The following is an 18,841-nucleotide window of genomic DNA, read 5'->3' as shown; positions in this document are numbered from 1 at the left end:
GTAGTATAAGAGAACCCTAGATTTTAAAGTTACTATTTTAAATCTAAAATGTAATTGGTTTTAGCTGTCGTAATATCTTAGATCATACGAATCAGAACTGCTGAACTCACTACCTAAGTTACTTCATTTTAGGTGTTCCAGATAGCTGTTGGCTGTGATAATAAAAAATTCATTGCAGTTAAAGGGTAAGTATATTTCCATTTGACCTGTTACTCTTTAAGTTTTAAAACAAATGATAAACTAAATGATAATCGTAGTAATAATAGCCTAATGACTGACACATTCACAATGAGATCCAAAACTGAATTGACATTCATGCCTAGATTCAATTGGTTTAAACTTTTGCCAAATACTACATTTGAATCATACTAAAAATAAAAAGAATCAGCCTCTTTCTCTATTACCAGCGTTTTTTCTCCACCTTCCCTTTTGGTAAAAGCCAGTTTCTATCCTTCACAGTTGCCTGTCTCAACTCTTCAGTCTACGGCTCATTCCCAGAAACATAGGAGGGAGAAACACCTGTTTTCCATCCTTCTCAAACCAGTTATAATTTCATTTCCATCAGAGAACTGCTTACACCCATATCAGAGAAGCCTCAGTTTCTGCACCATTTTCTATGGGAAATTTCTTAGAACAAGCCTAGCAGAACCTCAGTGATGCCCCAGAGAATCCCAACATGTGAACTGTGTCAGTCCTACTATGGTTCACGATGAAGCACATTGGACGCCGTGCCTTCCATTCACCATAACGCTCTTTCTTCTACATGGGAGAAAATCAAAGGCAGCATACACAAATCTGTTTAGCTGAGGCTACATGTATAACAGAGACAGAAATTTATTGAGATTCCTTTCCTTCAGTTAGGAGTGAGAGTAGGAGAACATTGACTCTTATCTGAGTATTTATGAAATTACTTGCTCACATCCAAAACAAGTGTCTGCTCCTCTGTCATTCTAATAATCTTTTAATTATTACTGAGTTGTAATAATCAGTTGCTGGATTGATAAGTATTTGCATCTCATTCATCATTTCCTAAATTTGCATTCCCTAACATCTTTGCACCTGTAATTCCTTTCCCAGGAAATGCAAAAAGGCTAGCTGATTTATACAGCCGGTATCATCCTATTTCAGGGATGATTTACATCTTTGCTCCTTAGAGCATGGCCTGTGGACCAACACTGGCATCACCTGAGAACTTGTTAGAAATGCAGATTCTCAGGTCTCATCCCACACCTGCTGAATCAAAATCTGCATTTTAACAAAATTTCCAGGAGATTACAAGGGGCACTAACGTTTGAGAATAACTGGTGTAAACATGTTACCAAAATCAATTCCCAGTACCACTGCATTCAGAATTCCTTCTCAGGCCTGATTTCCTTCTAAAGTGAGATGGAAAGCAGCTTGAAGCAGTCTGTTTCTAGAAGGGTCCAAATAATAATTATCAAGCTCAGTTACTCATCAAAATCACTTGGAGAACATGTTTTGAAAACACGGATTTTAGGACCTTACTCTGGGCCTCTTAGTCAATGACCCACTTCCCTGGAACCCTAAAAGCTCTAATATCCTGGGCTCAGGTTGCAGTGGGCCTATGGTTTTTACAGTCACCATGGGAGACCTGGAATAGCATGGGGTCCAAAATACTTCTGGAGAGCCAGGAGACTTGTCACTGAAGGAGAGTTGTCAAATCTTGGGGTCCAATTTGGGTTCAGGGTGAAGGATGGTCTAGACTTCCAATATCTATCTAAAAATGGTGGTGACGAGGGTTCTTTCTAAGTTCCACTGGAAGCAGCCAGCTAAAATGGTCAGATGAATAATTTACCCAACTAAAAACTCCTATAATTACAACGACCATTATAGCCTTCTGTCTTACGAACCCTAACTCGAAATTATGTTAATCCGTAAAATAACTCCTTACCTGCACAATAGTAGCAACTAGAAATCTTGTGTTTAAAAAAAGTTTACGTCTAATAAAACAGTCCAAAGAAATTTGTTTTCATTTTGATAGATTTTCTATGAGTTTTTTTATTTGTGTGTGCATGTGTGTGTTTTACCATGGCAGTTTTTTAAAAAGTGTGATGAAATTCACATAATATAAATTTACCATTCTAAAGTATACAATTCAGTGGAATTAAGTACCTTCACAATGTTGTACAGCTAGCACCACTATCTAGTTCCACAATATTTTTGTCACCCCAAAAGGAAACTCTTTACCCAGTTAGCAGTCACTTACCATTCTCTGTTTCCCCCAGCCCCTGGCAACCATAATCTGCTGTCTCAAAACCATAATCTCTAGGGATTTGCTGCTCTGAATATTTCATATAAATGGAATCCTACAATATATGACCTTTTGTGTCCAGCTACATTCACTTAGTGTGTTTTTGAGGTTCAACAGGCATGTATTAGTCCTTCCTTCCCTTTTATGGCTGAGTAATATTCCATTGAATGGATATACCACATTTTGTTTATCCATCCAGCAGTTCATGGATATTTGGGATGTTTCTACCTTCTGGCTTTTGTGAATAGTGCAGCTATGAATATTTGTGTACAAGTGTTTGTTTGAACACCCATTTTGAATTATCGTGGGTGTGTACCTGGGAGTGGAATTGCTAGGTTGTATGGTAATCCTATGTTCAACTTGTTAAGGAACCTCCAAGCTGTTTTCCATAGCAGCTGCACTGTTTTACATTATCACCAGCAATATATATGGGTCCCAATTTCTCTGCTTCCTTGCCAACTCTTGTTTCTTTCTGCGTTGGGGAGTTTGGGGTTTTTGTTCTGAATTGACAGATAAAATTATATATTTTTAGCAGGTACCACATGATGTTTTAAAATACATTGTGGAGCGACTGAATCTAGCTAGTTAACATATGTATTACCTCACATAGTTATCATTTTGGCGGTGAGGGAACACTTCACATCTACTCTCTTTGCATTTTTCAAGAATACAATATATCATGAACTAAAGTCACCATGTTGTACAATAGATCTCTTTGGAACTTATCCTCTTATCTAATTGAAATTGTCCATCTTTTCAGCAACCTCCCCCCAAGCCCTGCATTTGCTATAAATTTTTAATAAACATGTATCAAATATAAGAGATAAATCAGTAGATTTCAAATTCTGGTATCTCCTGAAACATTTATGAAACTGATGTTTTAAAAACAGAAATGCTAAGGCCACACACTAACCAGAGATTCTAATTCAGTAAATGATGATTCTGTGACACTCTCCAGTTTGAGAATCAATGAGTTAAATGATTAAATGTGTGCAAATATTACAACTTCATTATGTTTTGTTTTTTGTAGATTTAGTAAAAAAGAATGTCATCACCATGATTTTTCATACGTGATTGAAAAGTAAGAAATTTTTTTAACATAAGCACTGAGTTTTATATTAACGTAGTACCAATACTTTACAATCAGTACTTATTCAGTGGATTATTATTAGCATCCATGTGTTTGGCTTGACACTGTGCAGTCAGTTTTAGCATTAAGCAAAATGTGTAGATGGTATAATTAACTTTCCTGAAACATACAAGAGAGTCAGTCTCCCCCTTCAATTTAATTGGATAAACAAAGCAAACCTCATTTACATATATGTAGTCTCAAATCTCATATTGCTCCCTGTAATTTAAGGAAGACATACAAGAATTTTTTTTGCCTACATCCTTATTCTCAAATTCTACATGACTGAAGCCGTGCAGTGGCTCACACCTGTAATCTCAGCACTTTGGGAGGTCGAGGCAGATGGATCACCTGAGGTCAAGAGTTCAAGACCAGCCTGGCCAACACGGTGAAACCCCATTTCTACTAAAAATACAAAACACTAGCCGGGCGTGGTGGCTCAAATTCTACATGACTGTAGTTCAGCTAGTTAGAAGTAATATATTTACCCGGAAAGTCCTGACATCAAATACTAACTGAACTTTTTTCTAGATTTTATATTTAATTGTATGCATATTTATTTTTAATAATGTGCTGTATTAAACATATAACTAAACAAAATTTGACTTTTACCTTTGGCAGATAAAGATCTTCATTTTTAAAATGTTAAATATTTATTAGACTGTCAAAATATAGAAGTCCACAGCGTCTGAAATATTTACAAGCATCTTTGAAAAGTTGTGAAATTTTCTAATTCTAATTAGAAATTTATTATTTAAAATAATAATTTATTAATTAAAATAAATGAAAGAATGTTTAGCCAGTAGGCATATTCTTTAAGTGATTTCATTCATTAAGGTAGGGTGGAGAGTGGCCCAGCCGAGATGCTCCAGGTTGCAATGCTTAGTGAAAGCCGTTGGTAAAATACAAGGATGAGAAGAAAATGTTTAATAGTTGATGAGGACACCACCTTTTAGTGTCTAGGTGGCAGCTGCGCCTGAAAGGCAAGAATGTGAAATAGACTGTGTCACTGTGATGGGAGTTTCCTGAGTCTGTTTCCTGCCATGTGGTAACATATATAGAACATGTGGCTGGTAACAGTGATTCAAGTATGAGGACTGAGAAGACAGGGAATGTGGGGGAGGTGATTTTGAAGGAGTAAGTCCTTGAGTTCATGAACATGAAGCATTCCACTCTAGTGAGAAATCTAAATTAGGAAATACCTGAAGTTTTAACATACACATCTATTGTTACTGATTCTGAAGTATCCTCTTCTTTCATCTGTTCATATTCTGGAGAGAACTTATTGTCACACATCCTGCTCAGCAGTAAAGCAAGGTCTGTAGCCTTGAATGAGTTTCACACAGTTTCTGAGAATAGTGCCAGATCTACAAAGAGAGGCCAGTAATTCACACCTTAGCTGCTGTAAGAGCGTGTTAATATGTATGTAAATGTGTGTAGAAAGTGCCTGAAGCATAGTGAGTGCTCAGTGCTTCATAATTATATTTATCTGTTTGACCGTTGTGACACCTCCTTACCTAAACAAAGTCACGGGTTTAGTTTTTAAGTCTGAAAAGAGGAACAAGAAATAAATAATGAGGAATGTCTTTTTTACAGGTCGTATCTGAGGCATCAACCATCTAAAAACTTGGTAAGAAAACTATAAAATTTTGTCAATGGACCAAATATATAAAATCACTCAAGTATTTTTCCTTTTCTAGAAAGTAAGGTATATTTGGAAAAAATATGGCTGCCCTCTGAGGCTTGACTTCACAGAAAAGTTTCAACCTGTGATTCAATTGTAAGTATGTTCTCATCAACATTTTTAACTTATATTGACAGTTTCAAACTAAGAGTATGAAAACAAGATTAATCGATCATGCATCTAACAACACGTATTTCTGACTCTACTCAATATATGCGAGACTTAGTTTTCAGTACAAGTTATACAAAGCTGGGCTGTGATGGTCCCTGCATGTTGAGGGACGTTACCATTCGGCAGCTGAAATTTCAATGGGTAAGAGAGCTGAGAGCCTGCCGACTCAGGGAAGCCCTTGCTTTACCGCCTCTGAATCTCTCCCCAGGCTCCTACCAGCACCCCTGCCTGTTTGGTAGGAACTACCTTCCCCAGGTGATATAACTTCTCTTTCCACAAGCCAATAATAAGTGAAAACTTATAAGAAAAGAAACTAGATTGCCAACAAGTACATTGAGGTCATTTCAAAAATATTATCCCTAACTCTATTTTTTTTTTTTTTGAGATGGAGTCTCGCTCTGTTGCCCAGGCTGGAGTGCAGTGGTGTGATCTCGGCTCACTGCAAGCTCCATCTCTTGGGTTCACGCCATTCTCCTGCCTCAGCCTCCCGAGGAGCTGGGACTACAGGTACCCGCCACCACGCCTGGCTAATTTTTTGTATTTTTAGTAGAGACAGGGTTTCACCGTGTTAGCCAGGATGGTCTCGATCTCCTGACCTCGTGATCCACCCTCCTTACCCTCCCAAAGTGCTGGGATTGCAGGTGTGAGCCATTGCACTGACCATCCGTAACTCAATTCTTATAAACAATATTTCAGCCAGGCACGGTGGCTCACACCTGTAATCCCAGTGCTTTAGGAGGCTGAAGCAGGAGGATGGCCTGAGCCCAGGAGATCGAGATCAACATAGGCAACATAGCAAGACCCTGTGGTTACAAAAATTAAAATAATTAGCCAGGCATGGTGGTGTGTGCCTGTGGTCCCAGCTACTCAGGAAGCTGAGAGGGGAAGATCACTTGAGCCCAGCAGGCAGAGGATGCAGTGAGCCAAGACCGCACCACTGCACTCCAGCCTGGGCAACAGAGTGAGACCTTGGCTCGAAAAACAAAAACAAATAATATTTCATAATAAAAATATGAATGAAATGCTATTAGGAAGACTTTTCCAGGTGATTTAGTATTTGTTTGCTTTCCTCTCTGACTTTATTCTTATATATTTGGTTTTTTATTATTATGGAAGTTATACAGCTTGTTACAAAATTTAAAATATAGAAAAATATGAGGTAAATGACTCACATTTCTAAATTTTTTGCTATTGTAAATAAATAATAGTGAATATCCGTTCATGTACCTGTTTGGTCACTAGTCCAGGTATGCTGTTAGGATAGATTGCTGGCAGTAAAATTCCTATGTCTACAACACCAACAAAATGTTCTTGGTCAAGGCTTTCAGCTTTTGGGGACCTCTTAGGCTGCAGACAGCTTCTGAGATCTCTCAGGATGGGTAGGTACAGAAGTAATCAATAAGACGCTCCAACTTAGTTTTGTTACCAGAACTTTTCCCACTGGGATCCTGCAGGCCTCTGCTAGCATGGTCTGGCCCCTACTCCTTGCCCGTGGCACTTCTAAGATGCTACCATGTGCCCTTTGCATCTTAAATCATACTCCAGCAGTCCATCTGTCAGAGCTCTCCATGCTCTCCGTGCTCTCCGGCTAATCTGCTTGCTTTCTTAGTTTTGATCTTCTTCTAGACACCTAATCATGCCACTGCTTTTCCTGGGCACCCAAAGCACTGCTTTCCCTACCAGAGGCCTAGTGTGTTTGTGTTTTTGTGTTTGTTCGTTTATGTAATGCTTAACCCCCCAAGGTTAAAAAATCTTAATCTTCTCTCTCAGAGAAGTGCACACTTCCGTTCATCATTGCTAAAAACCTACTTTGCACCAAGAACTGTGCTAGGCCCTGGAAATGGAAAGATAAGTGACAGGATTTCCACCCTGAAAAGCAGAAGAGTCTGATAGAGCAGAGAAACATATGCACAGATACGCTGAGTGTAATGATAGAATGGAACAGTGTGGGTGGTTAGGATTGAAACGCAAAAGATTCCAACCCAGCTGTAAAGAGAGCGGGGCTCTGGGAAATGTTCCAGAAGACTTGCATTTGAGCTGAGTCACTGAGTCTTAAGGATAATGAATGTTTTGCTAGAGGCAGAAGAGGGAAGGAGAGAAGTGAGGAGAGTAATGTTGAATTCTGCTGGGTCAGTCTTTCAAGTAAAACAGATAGTTGGAGGAAGAAAATGTATAGTTCAAACAGCGTGATGTCGTTGAGGCAAAAATTAGTCACGAAGTCTCAGGAGAAGAGGCCGGGAAGCTAGCTAGGTGGATTCCAGACCGTGGAAGGCCTTCTATCAAGTCTTACGGTGGAATGGCATGATCAAATATTTGCTTTAGCTAGTTCTTTCTGGGAGAGGCGTAGAAGATGAATTTCAGAGAAACAAATCTGAGTAGGGAGACCCGCTAGTCACTGTATTGGTAGTCCTGGTGAGGTAGGAGATCAGCGGGACTTGTTCTCACAACCCTGCCGATCAAAACAGGATGTAGCCAAGAAACTGGCCAAAACCAGCTAGCACTTAGAGTTATAATGCATTTGCATAAGACATTCCCACCAGCACCATGACAGTACAAATGCCATGGCAATAACTCAGAAGTTTTCTTATATGGTTCCAGAAAGTCCCTGCCCCCCTTCTAGAAAATTCTTGAATAGCCCTCCCCTTATTTAGCATATATTTAGGAATAGGTATAAGTATAGCTAGCCAGCTATCCATGAGTGAGGGCTATTCTGCCTATGGGATAGCCCTGCTCCATCTACAGAGCAGCCATTCTGCTGTACACTTCTCTCTAATAAACTTCTTTCTTTCACCATCAGCTCAATCTTGAATTCTTTCCTGAGTGAAGCCAAAAACCTCCCAAGCTGAGCCCCAAGTTTGGGGTTCACCTGCATCACTAGGAGGAGAAAAACAGATGACTGAAATAGCAACAAGGACAAAGAAGAAGAATCCTGTATATAAGAAAATTAGTGATTAGACACACCAGGGCCTGTCGGGGGGTGGGGGCAAGGGTAGGGAGAGCATCAGGACGAATACCTAATGCATGCAGGGCTTAAAACCTAGATGACGGGTTGATGGGTGCAGCAAACCACCACGGCACATGTGTACCTATGTAACAAACCTGCACGTTCTGCACATGTACCCCAGAACCTAAAGTAAAATTTAAAAAAAAAGAAAGAAAATGAGTGATTATAATAGGCAGGGCTTGATAATTGATAGATGTGAGTGGTAAGGGAAAGAGAATGAGGAACATGAATGACTCAAAGGTGACACCAGTTAGAAGGGATCCTCCACAAACTTCCACCGCCATATCTGTCCATCCTCAAGCAACTGTACCAGGAACTCTGTCTGCCTTCCTGTCACTATGGATGAACTGTCTGTGTATCTGTCTAAGGCCTGTCCCTCCATTTGTAAGCTAGATCCCCACCGGTTTTCCTAATCAAGAACATTGCTCCTGAAATTCTCCTTCTTCTCCTCCATCATCAACTTTTCCCTCTCTACTGACTCATCCTAGAAATATACAGGTCTTTCTCCCACCAAAAAACAAAGCAAAACAAAATCAACAAACACGATCACAAAAAAACAAACCAAAAAACCCTGTCTTGACTCTGTTAGCCCTTCAGCTTCTATGGTCACTGTCACCAACTCTTCTCCCATTCTCTCCCAAATCGCCGTCAGTCTGGCCTTTGTGCTCACCACTCTATTGGCACCGCCAGCCAACATGATCCATGACCTCCATTCAGCTAAACCGATGGTCAATGCCCTTCCTTGATCTCATTAACAAGAATTGACATGGTTAATCATTTACTCCTACTTGAAATATTTTCTTCATCTGGCTGCCGGGATAGCTCATTCTCCTGTTTTCCTGCTTCCTTGCTGGTAGCACCCCCTTAATTACTTAGTTCCTCCCTGATTTCTTTTTCTTTTTTTTCGCGATCTGAGATTTTGTTTTTAATTTTCTTAAGTCTTGTGATCACCTATAATTTATAATTTTGTATATAACTCCTCTACTTTAATCCTTCTAATAAGTTGGCAAAGCGCCATTGCCAATCACACATACACAGGAATTCTACAGTTTTAAGTTTTTGAATGGCTGTTTAATGACAATCCTAAGTTAAAAGGCTGACTTAGTAAAGAGTCTGAGAGTAAAGTGTAACTTGCTACTATTTCTTATCACACTGACTTTTAAAAGATGACAAGTGTCATCTATAAGTGTGAGAAGTGTTTTTATTTGATATGACACATAAGCCATTAAAATGCCCTTCAATAAGTAAAAGGCAGCATTTTAGATACAGGAAATTCTAATTAGACTGGCAGAGTTAAGACCAAAAACATAAACATTGCGACCTTATCTTCAGCCCTTGCCTTTCACAGGCAAATGAACACAAATTTAAAACAAACAAACAATGGCCGGGCGCGGTGGCTCAAGCCTGTAATCCCAGCACTTTGGGAGGCCGAGGTGGGCGGATCACAAGGTCAGGAGATCGAGACCACAGTGAAACCCCGTCTCTACTAAAAATACAAAAAAATTAGCCAGGCGCGGTGGCGGGCGCCTGTAGTCCCAGCTACTCAGGAGGCTGAGGCAGGAGAATGGCGTGAACCCGGGAGGCGGAGCTTACAGTGAGCCGAGATTGCGCCACTGCACTCCAGCCTGGGCAACAGCGTGAGACTCCGTCTCAAAAAAATAAATAAATAAAAAATAAAAAAAATAAAACAAACAAAAAAACAGGTGAGTCTTGCTTGGTTCTGAGACAGGGCAAGGATTTTTCCAGTATTAAAATATATTCAAATAACTAGTTATACACATCTAAATTAAAAGCCAGTCTCCAATAGGTTTGGGGATGGCATTCTCGCCTTTGTGAAAAGTTGAGCATTATTCATCAAGTCCAATCATATCTTTAGAAGGAGAAACAGGGATAGCATTTACTGAGTGCGAATTACTGTCAAAATTCAAAAAAACTGATCATATTCATTTAACCAGAAGCCAGTCTTACTTATCAGGACTGTCCAACAAAAATATTCTGCCAGTTATACATGACCTGAATTCTGGTGTATGAGATCAATTACACTACAGTACACATAAAATAATGAGACAATTCTGGTTTGTGAGTAAATAAGGCAGTGACCAATTCTTTCTGCCTTCTTTTTAACACCAGTGGAGATCATTTTTGTTCCAGGGATGTCCTTCTTGGGATTCTCCAATTGCTCCTTCCATGTCTCCTCTCCGTAGATGATGCCTTTGTTCTTCTTGGTGTCTGTGTATGAGAATCCAGCCACTCACCTGTCTTCCACCCACAGAGACCATGCAGATTGGGCCCAGTCTTGTACTTGCCTCCCTTTTCCACGGTGTGATACTGGACACACTTCTAAACAAAAATATTTTTGCTTTTTTCAACATCACCCATATTTAATTCTCTCTTTCGTCGCTCGCATGCACTACAAACGTTCCCGCTCAGAAGCTTGACACCTGGCTCTCTCTCTCCCTGACCTCTTAGTGTTGGAATGCCCCAAGGCTCAGGGATTTCTTTTCTTTTCCCCATCTAAACTTTCTCTTTGAATGTCGTCATCCAGTCACATGGGCCTGGATGTCTCAATATATTGATATATCCCAATACTGCACCTACAGCCTGACCATCTCCCCTTGTATCTGTCAAGTATGCTTAGGCTATGCTGCAGTAACAAATAAACCCTAAAATCCCAGTGCCTAACTCTCCATGTCATCATCTGATATGTAGAACTACATCATCCGGACGCGGTCTCTCCTAGCTTGCCGCCATGTCTGGGAAAAAGGCTGGAGGATTGTATGGGATGTTTTAAAGGCTCAGAACTAGAGGTGGTTTCCAGCCACATCCCATTATCCAGAACCTATTGTCGTGGCTCAAATCTAACTGCAGGGTGGTCTATAAAATGTAATCAGATACAGTTCCTGAACCCCAGACTCACACATCCACTGAGATGTTAAATACACATATCACTTTTCCACTTAGATATCAATAGATATATCAAACATAACCTGTCCAAAACTGAACTCCTAATCTTCCCCTCAAAACCTGCTCCTCCAGTAGCCTTCCCCATTTTAAGTGATAGCAACTCCATCCTTCTTGTTGATCTGGCCAAAACTGGAATCTCCCTGACTCCTCCCTCTCTCATATACCCTACATCAAATCCATTAGCAAAGCCCATTGGGTCTATCTATTTGTCAATGCCTGCTGTTACACGGACCCAAGCCATCATCACTGACCTGGATTATTACAACAGCCTTTTTGTTGCTCTCCCTCTTTCCACTCTTGCCTCCATATAGCAGCAAGAGTAAAACCTTGAAAACAAAGTCAAAGGACATTGCTCCAAAGCTCAAAATCCTTACCATGGAGTAAAAGCCAAGCCCAAGCCCTTACAGTGACTCCCAAGGTTCTGTTTGATGTTCTGCCTCTGTTACCCTTCTCCGATTAAACTTCACCTCACTCACTCAGATGCAGCGAGTGGCTTCCTTACTGCTCCTCAAGGGAGAGTAGTTTCTACGAAATGGGGAGAACAGAAGCCAGACTGCAGGGGATTTGCAAAATAAACGAGAAGTTTACAAGTAGAGGCAAAATGTAGTCTACACTTTTTCAGCTTTTGACTGGAAAATAGAAAAAAGAGACAGGAATTTACCTATAGAGAAAAACACAAAATATAACCTGGATTTTTTTTAAAGAGGAAGATAGATGAGCATGTTTACAGTTTGAGGATAAAGAAAGGAAGGTTAAAAATTAGTCATTCTGATTATAGTAATATAGCAGACTGAGCTAAGGTGAGTCACTCCCTACCCGTGATAGACACGTCATCCTGGATAAAACATAACAAAAATATTTTGTACATAATGAAACTTGAAAGAAAGAAGGTGCACTCTGCAGAAGTGAAGAGAGAACTGAAAGTCAGAGCAACGCTCTTCAGCCTGCCTGTGTGATCCAGGGGTATTGGCCCAGGATGATGGAACTAGAAATTGGAAGCTGGGTTTTCAAGCCCCTGTGAGGCCAAGAGGCTATTTTGTAAATTCAGGATATATTAAGAGCTACCTAGTCCAAAAAGAGAGAGAGAGAGAGAGAGAGAGAGAGACAGACTGACTGGAAAACTCTGCTTAATGCCCAGGTCAGCCACAAGGAAGGTTGTAACCTACATGAATTTGTAGGCAAAAACATACCTCCTATAAGAATAGGAGATGTCCACCAAAATGTCCACCTCAGGCCTCCTATGGATGTGGATCTGAACTTATACCTAATAGGAATAGAGTTTAGTCACAGAAAGTGCCACAAGAAAAATGAAGCTAAAAATTATCAAGTAGACTTGAAACCCCTAAGCAAACCCCTTGAAACAAAGGTAATTGGAAAAGCAAATCCAGAGACATAATATTCTTACTGGAAAAGTCACCACCATCAAAAAATTGATCATCTAAATTTACAAACATTTAAGGAAATGGACCCTCATGAGGGCAAGTCAGCAGATAAAATAAGTGAAAAATGAGCACACAAAACAAATGCTTAAAAATAACAGAACAATCTGAACAATATAGAAAATGTGTTCAAAATGAATAAAGAGGAAAAATAAAGTAGAAACCATAATGAAATAATATGACTATGAAAAGAAAGGCATATTTTTAAAAATTTGAAATTCTAGATGTGAAAATGTAGTCATTAAATTCAAAATTTTAGACACAATTACAAACCAGATTAGATACAAGTGAAGAGAGAATTACTGAAAAAAGAGAGATGTGGAAATTAACCAGGATGCAACACAAATAGGTAAACAGATAAATAAGAAAGAGGCTAAGAAACAATTTCAGCAGAGTGACAAATTTCAATATGTGCTTAATAGTTTTTTCCAGAAGGGGAAATTACAGAAAATGCGTTGAAAAGAGAAGCAACATTCAATGAAAAGAAAGAAAATATGAAAACTTTTCAGAATTTAAGGCCCAAATCATAAGGTTGAGGATTGGCATGAAGTCTCAGATACCTCAGAATGAAGCCATAAAACATCAAAGAAAAAGGGAAAATCACATACACTGTCATACAAATAAGACAGATTACCTATAATGGAATGTCACCTAGACTGACAGATTTCTCACCAGCAAAATTAGCATAAATATAACTGGGGGTCAGATGATTAGCCATGAGAATGGGCTGAGTAGGGAAAGAAGAGAATGTAGGAGAGAAATGCTGTGTGAGAAAGCAGGGAGGGCCGGGCGTGGTGGCTCCGCCTGTAATCCCAGCACTTCGGGAGGCCAAGGCGGGTGGATCACTTGAGGTCAGGAGTTCGAAACCTCCCTGGCCATCATGGTGAAACCCTGTCTCTACTAAAAACACAGAAAGTAGCCGGGCTGGTGGTAGGTGCCTGTAATCCCAGCTACTCGGGAGCCTGAAGCAGGAGAATCGCTTGAACCCAGAGGTTGCAGTGCACAAAGATTGTACCACTGCACTCTAGCCTGGGCAACAGAGTGAAATTCTATGGAAGGAAGGAAGGAAGGAAGGAAGGAAGGAAGGAAGGAAGGAAGGGAAGGAGGGAAGGAAGGAAGGGAAGGAGGGAGGGAGAAAGGGAGGGAGGAAAGAAGAAGGAAGGAGGGAAGGGAGGAAGGGAAGAAGGAGAGAGAAAGCGAGAAAGCAGGGAGGGAGGAAGGAAGGAAGGGTGGGAGGGAGAGAGGAATTGGGGAGCTGGAAATCTCTACAAGGTCAAGGGGCAGATGACAGGACAAGTGGGGGATGGGAGAGGGTGAGGCGGGAGAGTAGTCTACTGGAACGGCACTCTTTGGGATTTTTGTGGCAGCATTTGTTTGTGGAAATAACTTATTTGTCTCTTTGCTACTACGAATCACTTGATCAAACCTTTTGCTTCCAATTCTCCTAAGATAATGAACTGAATACTAGAGGCCAACGACAGAGGGACAGATCAGTAAGGCCCGCGCCCAGTTCCATTGAATTATAGTGTACATAGTTGATAACTGGGCATCCGATCAGGTATTCATCAGAGGTGAATTTAGCTGCTCACTTTGAGACTCTGGCAGACTCGAATCAATTAAGCTTTGAGAATCAGCGGCATCAGCGGCAGGGGTGGCCACTGGGAAATTCGCCCATAGTCTAGGCCTCTGGATTATAATAAATGCCTTATCGTTATAGGGAATGGCTTAGGTACAAGGCTTGGCAGAGTTTGACCAATAAAAGGACGATAGATTCACTGTCCAACACTCATAAGAAGGAAGCCAGTCCTGGGAGTGTGATCCAGCTGGGAACCGAAGTCATCACAGCTGGATTCAGAGTCCTAGGGCTCGCCTCACGCTTATGAGCATTTGATGATGAGTCTATTACTCTCCAATCCCAAACTAGAATTTAGTGCCACAGAAGCAACCCTGGAGGAAACAATGGGGCAGGATTTCTTTGTTACCCTGCAGGGAGTTCAGGAACAGATACTGTGGGTGTTTTAAGGGTCCTGAGGATTTGCTCTAGTCAGGTATGGTAAGATATACAGACGCAGAGATGACCATCAGGAAGGAAGTGTATTATACATACAGATCCCTGCAAACTGGGGGCAAGGCACACCCCACGGGGCCACATGTGGAAACGCCAGGGTCAGTCAGGAGGCAGAGGGAGTGTGGGGAAAATGTGGGCAGAGCCTCATTGCAGTTTCTGTGGGAAGGAATAGGAGAGGCAGGGTAAGCACGTTTGAAATTGGCTACTTTGAATAATTTCAGTGGCGCTCTGGGGACTAGGGACTGTCCCTGGTTGTGGGGTGTCTGCCTCTGGGGTGATGAGGGTAGGAGGATAGTAGCCCAGGGCTACTAGTAAAGAACCCCTTTCACAGGCAGGGGCTCCTGGAAGAGTTGTTTGCTATCTCTAGGAACTGGCTAACCTTCCGCAGACCCCCTAGAGAGAGCACGGCCCCAGAAGTTATGGCATCAGAATACAGGAAATTAAAGTCATGGTTAGTGCAATGGGATAGCCACAAGGATTTGTCTAACAGGTTTGCAGGTCCACGGAGAGGTCTCTTTCCCAGTTCCCAAAATGGAACTGCCATCGTGGGGAGGTTACAAATCGCAAGGAAGAGTTGCCAACTGGTAACATTTCTGCATTTCTGAGGCTTAATTAGTATCATACCCTACATTAAAGAACATTCATGAAAATAAGCCATGCTTACATAGACAAGTATTTTTTCAGATATTTTCAATGATATAAATTAAACATCACTATGAAAGATCTTTACAAATCCAGAAATTATGGGTCATGTAATTTACACTTATTGCCACTAGATGGCACTGTAGCGTATTACTCTTGCGAAAGATGCCGGCTCAGTTCAATTAGGATTTTTTTTTTTTTTTTTTCAAATAAAACTTATGGCTTGCAACTAGTTCTTAATAATTTAAGAATCTGGCCAGGCGTGGTGGCTCACACCTGTAATCCCAGTGCTTTGGGAAGCAGAGGCGGGAGGATGGTTTGAGGCCAGGTATTGAAGATGAGTCTGGACAACACAGTGAGACTCCCCATCTCTACAAAAAACCTTAAAATGTACTGGGTGTGGTGGCACATACCTGTAGTCCTAAAGTTAGGAGGATCCTTTGAGCCCAAGAGTTAGAGGTTATAGTGAGCTATGATTGTGCCACTCAATCCAGCCTCTGCAACAGAGCAAGACCCCATCTCTAAATTACCTATAAATAGTAATAATTCAATAGTCTGATGACTTTTGGAAAATGCAATCAAACATTCTGTTTTTTCCAAAGCTCCTAGAATTAGAGCTTAGCTAAAGCCTGACCCAAATATCTGAAACTATACAAAACTACGCGTATGCCTACACATGTGTGTATTCGTCTGTTGCAAAAGGGTTCCAGAGCTCTCAGTAGAGTTTTCGAATTCTCTGTGGCCTTCTTCCCTATCAGAAAAGACGCCAAACACCAATACTCCAATCCCTAGCTAGTCATGCTGTTTGAGAACTAACCTTCTGAGTTCATCTCTCTATGACTTCTCAAAACTAAATAGGATGGAAAGGTACCTATTCTCAGGTACCACTTTTTGACATTTAAAATTTTTGTCCCCAGTTTGTGAGAATGGGACTATAAATGCTTTTAATAACAAGGGTTGGGTGGTAGCAAGTTTAGCAGACTTAGAAAGCCAGATACAACTGCGAGGTGAAGCAGAGATGGGGCAGTGCATCAGGAGACACTGTCAAGGACCTGTTATTTTGGATGATAGACACAGAGAAGTGAGTGCAGCAAGAAGTTCTATCAGATGGAGAAGGTGGGGCGACAGTCCCAGACCCAGCAGCCTCGAAACAAGTGCCTGACACTAAGGTCCTAAGTGAAATTCTACCCAACGGGCAGGGGGCACAATTTCATTCGGAAATATGGGAGTAACTGATGGAGAAGGAAAACGTGCAATCATTCTTATGGTCACAAGTTCTGGTGTGCAAAGGCACGACTTTATCAAGAACTGAACTTTTACCTCTGAGCTCAAGCCTCTGTGTTCACATGGTAGCAGGGAGAAAAATATTAATATGAAGCACTACAGCTCTTTTGAACACTCACTGAGTTTGAGGTAAATAAGCCCAATGGGGCCTGTGTCTCCAGCCCCAGCATCAAAGCAGGGGTAGCCAGTCCATCTTTGAGTCCCCTTGCTGGTGTCTGCTGTTGGTAAAAGTTGTCGTCCATTCTCTGAGCATGGGCTAGGCGTGACTATAGACCCAGGGAGCGTACAGGCTACGTCTGCTTCTCAGTCCCACCTCGACTTACCGACACCCCTGATCCTTCCAGACTCAGCCACACCGTCCAGCTGGTTCCTCCTACGGGGATCTGCAGCATCTCCGTTCTCATCACAATAATTCTGTGGTTTCATTCTCTAGTACGTCTAGTAGATAATAGGCGGCCAATGAATATATGAGCTAAAGGACACCAGGGCATCCTGCTCTGCCCTTTCTCCATCCATCACATCCCGCCATCCTTCTCCCTGCTAACACCCATGACAGCAGTGCCTAAGCTGCCCTCACCTGATCAACAGATGGACCCTGTCCAGTGAAGAGAACTTAGAGTTCCAAATGGTCAAAAAGTAAAACATTTCTCCTTCGTTACTATCAGGTTTTATTTTGAGAGGTGAATGAAAGAACATCTGTTTATTTCATCCAGCTGTCAAAAGACACCTAAACAATAGATACTGTTACTATTTTACAGAAAAAAAAAATTCAAGACTTCAAGAGTTTAACTCCCCCAGAGTTACTTTATCACTTTATGAAGTGATAAAGACAGCATTTAAACCTCAGCACTTCTGACTCAGAAGTTGGAACTCTTAACCCCTCTATTTTATATTAAACTAGTATCTTTCTGTTTGTTGTTTCTTTCAGATTTGATGATAATGGCTACGTTAAAGATGTTGGAGCAAATTTCATAGTGTGGGAAATACATGGCAGGGATGACTATAGCTTTAATAATACTATGGCACAGGTATGGCATCTTTGGATTTAACCAGAATTTAGCATGCAACTAGACAATGTCTTTCTGTTTTAAATTTATAAATAAGCAATCTAAGGCAAATAGAATAAGGCAGCAGTGGGTAGGAAAAAAATCACCTCTAGATTAAATTATATGACTACTCAAATTCATTTATGAAAAAAAGAAGTTGTCGTCACATAAGACAGACATAAAGGGGTCAGAAAAAATAAAATAACATTTATAGTAGGATGACGCAACTCTGAGTCTCCTTTTCTCTCCAAACTATATTCAGTGTTTGAGTATTTATGGGTCTGCCTTTGGCTTTAGGACATTTATCACTTTTGCACTAAGTCAAATGGACACTCTGGGCTTCGTCTCACTCGGCTTCTCGGCATCATTTGACCCCGCTGACTTTGACTTCAATGTCCCTACGCTCTGCTGATTTCCTTCCACCCTCCATGACGGGTTGCTCTGGGCTTCCTGGGCGAATCTCCCTTATTCTGCCCTTTCACTTTGTAGGTCACAGCAGAGTGTTCTTACCCCACTCCCGGTCAGCACGTTTCCCCTCCCTGTGTGGGCCTTTCTGCCCTGAGGACCTCCTGTCATGATGGGGCCTCCCTAGAAGTTACCAGCACTGATTTCTAATATTCCCCATAGATTTCACTCGGAAAAAAAAAAACCAGGGATGGCTCTTTCCAAAGTAATGTTCTTATCTACCAGACACCTTAATCATCCAGAAGTATAACCCACCTAGATGGCAGCCAAGAGAACTGAGTTCCACCTGCCACTCCCCAGAGTATTGCAAGAATTCTTTCTTTTGTTTTTTGTTTTTGTTTTTGTTTTTTTAAGAGTCTCGCTCTGTTGCCCAGGCTGGAGTGCAGTGGTGCAATCTCAGCGCACTGCAACTATAGCAGCCCCCATTAAAACTACATTTAAGGACGGGGCATGGTGGCTCACACCTATAATCCCAGCACTTTGGGAGGTTGAAGCGGGACGATCGCTTGAGCCTAGGAGTTTAAGACCAGCCTGGGCAACATAGTGGAACCCCTTCTCCCCACACACACAAATTTTGAATTAGCCTGGTGTGGTAGTGCACACCTATAGTCCCAGCTACTCAGGAGGTTGAGATGGGAGGATCACTTGAGCCCAGGAGGTCAAGGCTGCAGTC

The 18,841-nt window shown here is 41.3% G+C and overlaps 1 protein-coding gene and 1 long non-coding RNA gene across 12 annotated transcripts in view; one reads left to right on the top strand and one right to left on the bottom strand.

Moving 5' to 3' along the window:
* CATSPERE (catsper channel auxiliary subunit epsilon) overlaps positions 1-18,841 on the top strand; it is a 195,172-nt gene that overhangs the window by 142,323 nt on the left and 34,008 nt on the right. For 9 of the 10 annotated variants that reach the window (XM_071073422.1, XM_071073424.1, XM_071073412.1 and 6 more), the window contains 5 exons: positions 133-185; positions 3,303-3,353; positions 4,998-5,031; positions 5,102-5,181; positions 17,586-17,685. In XM_071073422.1, the coding sequence (XP_070929523.1) occupies positions 133-185; positions 3,303-3,353; positions 4,998-5,031; positions 5,102-5,181; positions 17,586-17,685 (318 nt within the window). The remainder of the gene's footprint in view (positions 1-132; positions 186-3,302; positions 3,354-4,997; positions 5,032-5,101; positions 5,182-17,585; positions 17,686-18,841) is intronic. The other variant, XM_071073414.1, reaches the window with a different exon arrangement.
* Positions 10,482-18,841, bottom strand: part of LOC105474688 (uncharacterized) — a 56,691-nt gene continuing 48,331 nt past the window's right edge. The window contains exons 4-5 of one of the 2 annotated variants that reach the window (XR_982914.2): positions 16,981-17,095; positions 10,482-10,600 (exon numbers count right to left, since the gene is read on the bottom strand). This is a non-coding gene — a long non-coding RNA (uncharacterized lncRNA). Of the gene's footprint in view, positions 10,601-14,761; positions 14,888-16,980; positions 17,096-18,841 lie in introns of those variants that run through there. The other variant, XR_011610089.1, reaches the window with a different exon arrangement.

The sequence above is a fragment of the Macaca nemestrina genome, chromosome 1 (assembly GCF_043159975.1).
Source record: "Macaca nemestrina isolate mMacNem1 chromosome 1, mMacNem.hap1, whole genome shotgun sequence".
Lineage (NCBI taxonomy): Eukaryota > Metazoa > Chordata > Mammalia > Primates > Cercopithecidae > Macaca > Macaca nemestrina.
Note: the sequence above shows the minus strand (reverse complement) of the source record. Positions and strands in the feature narration are given on the sequence as shown.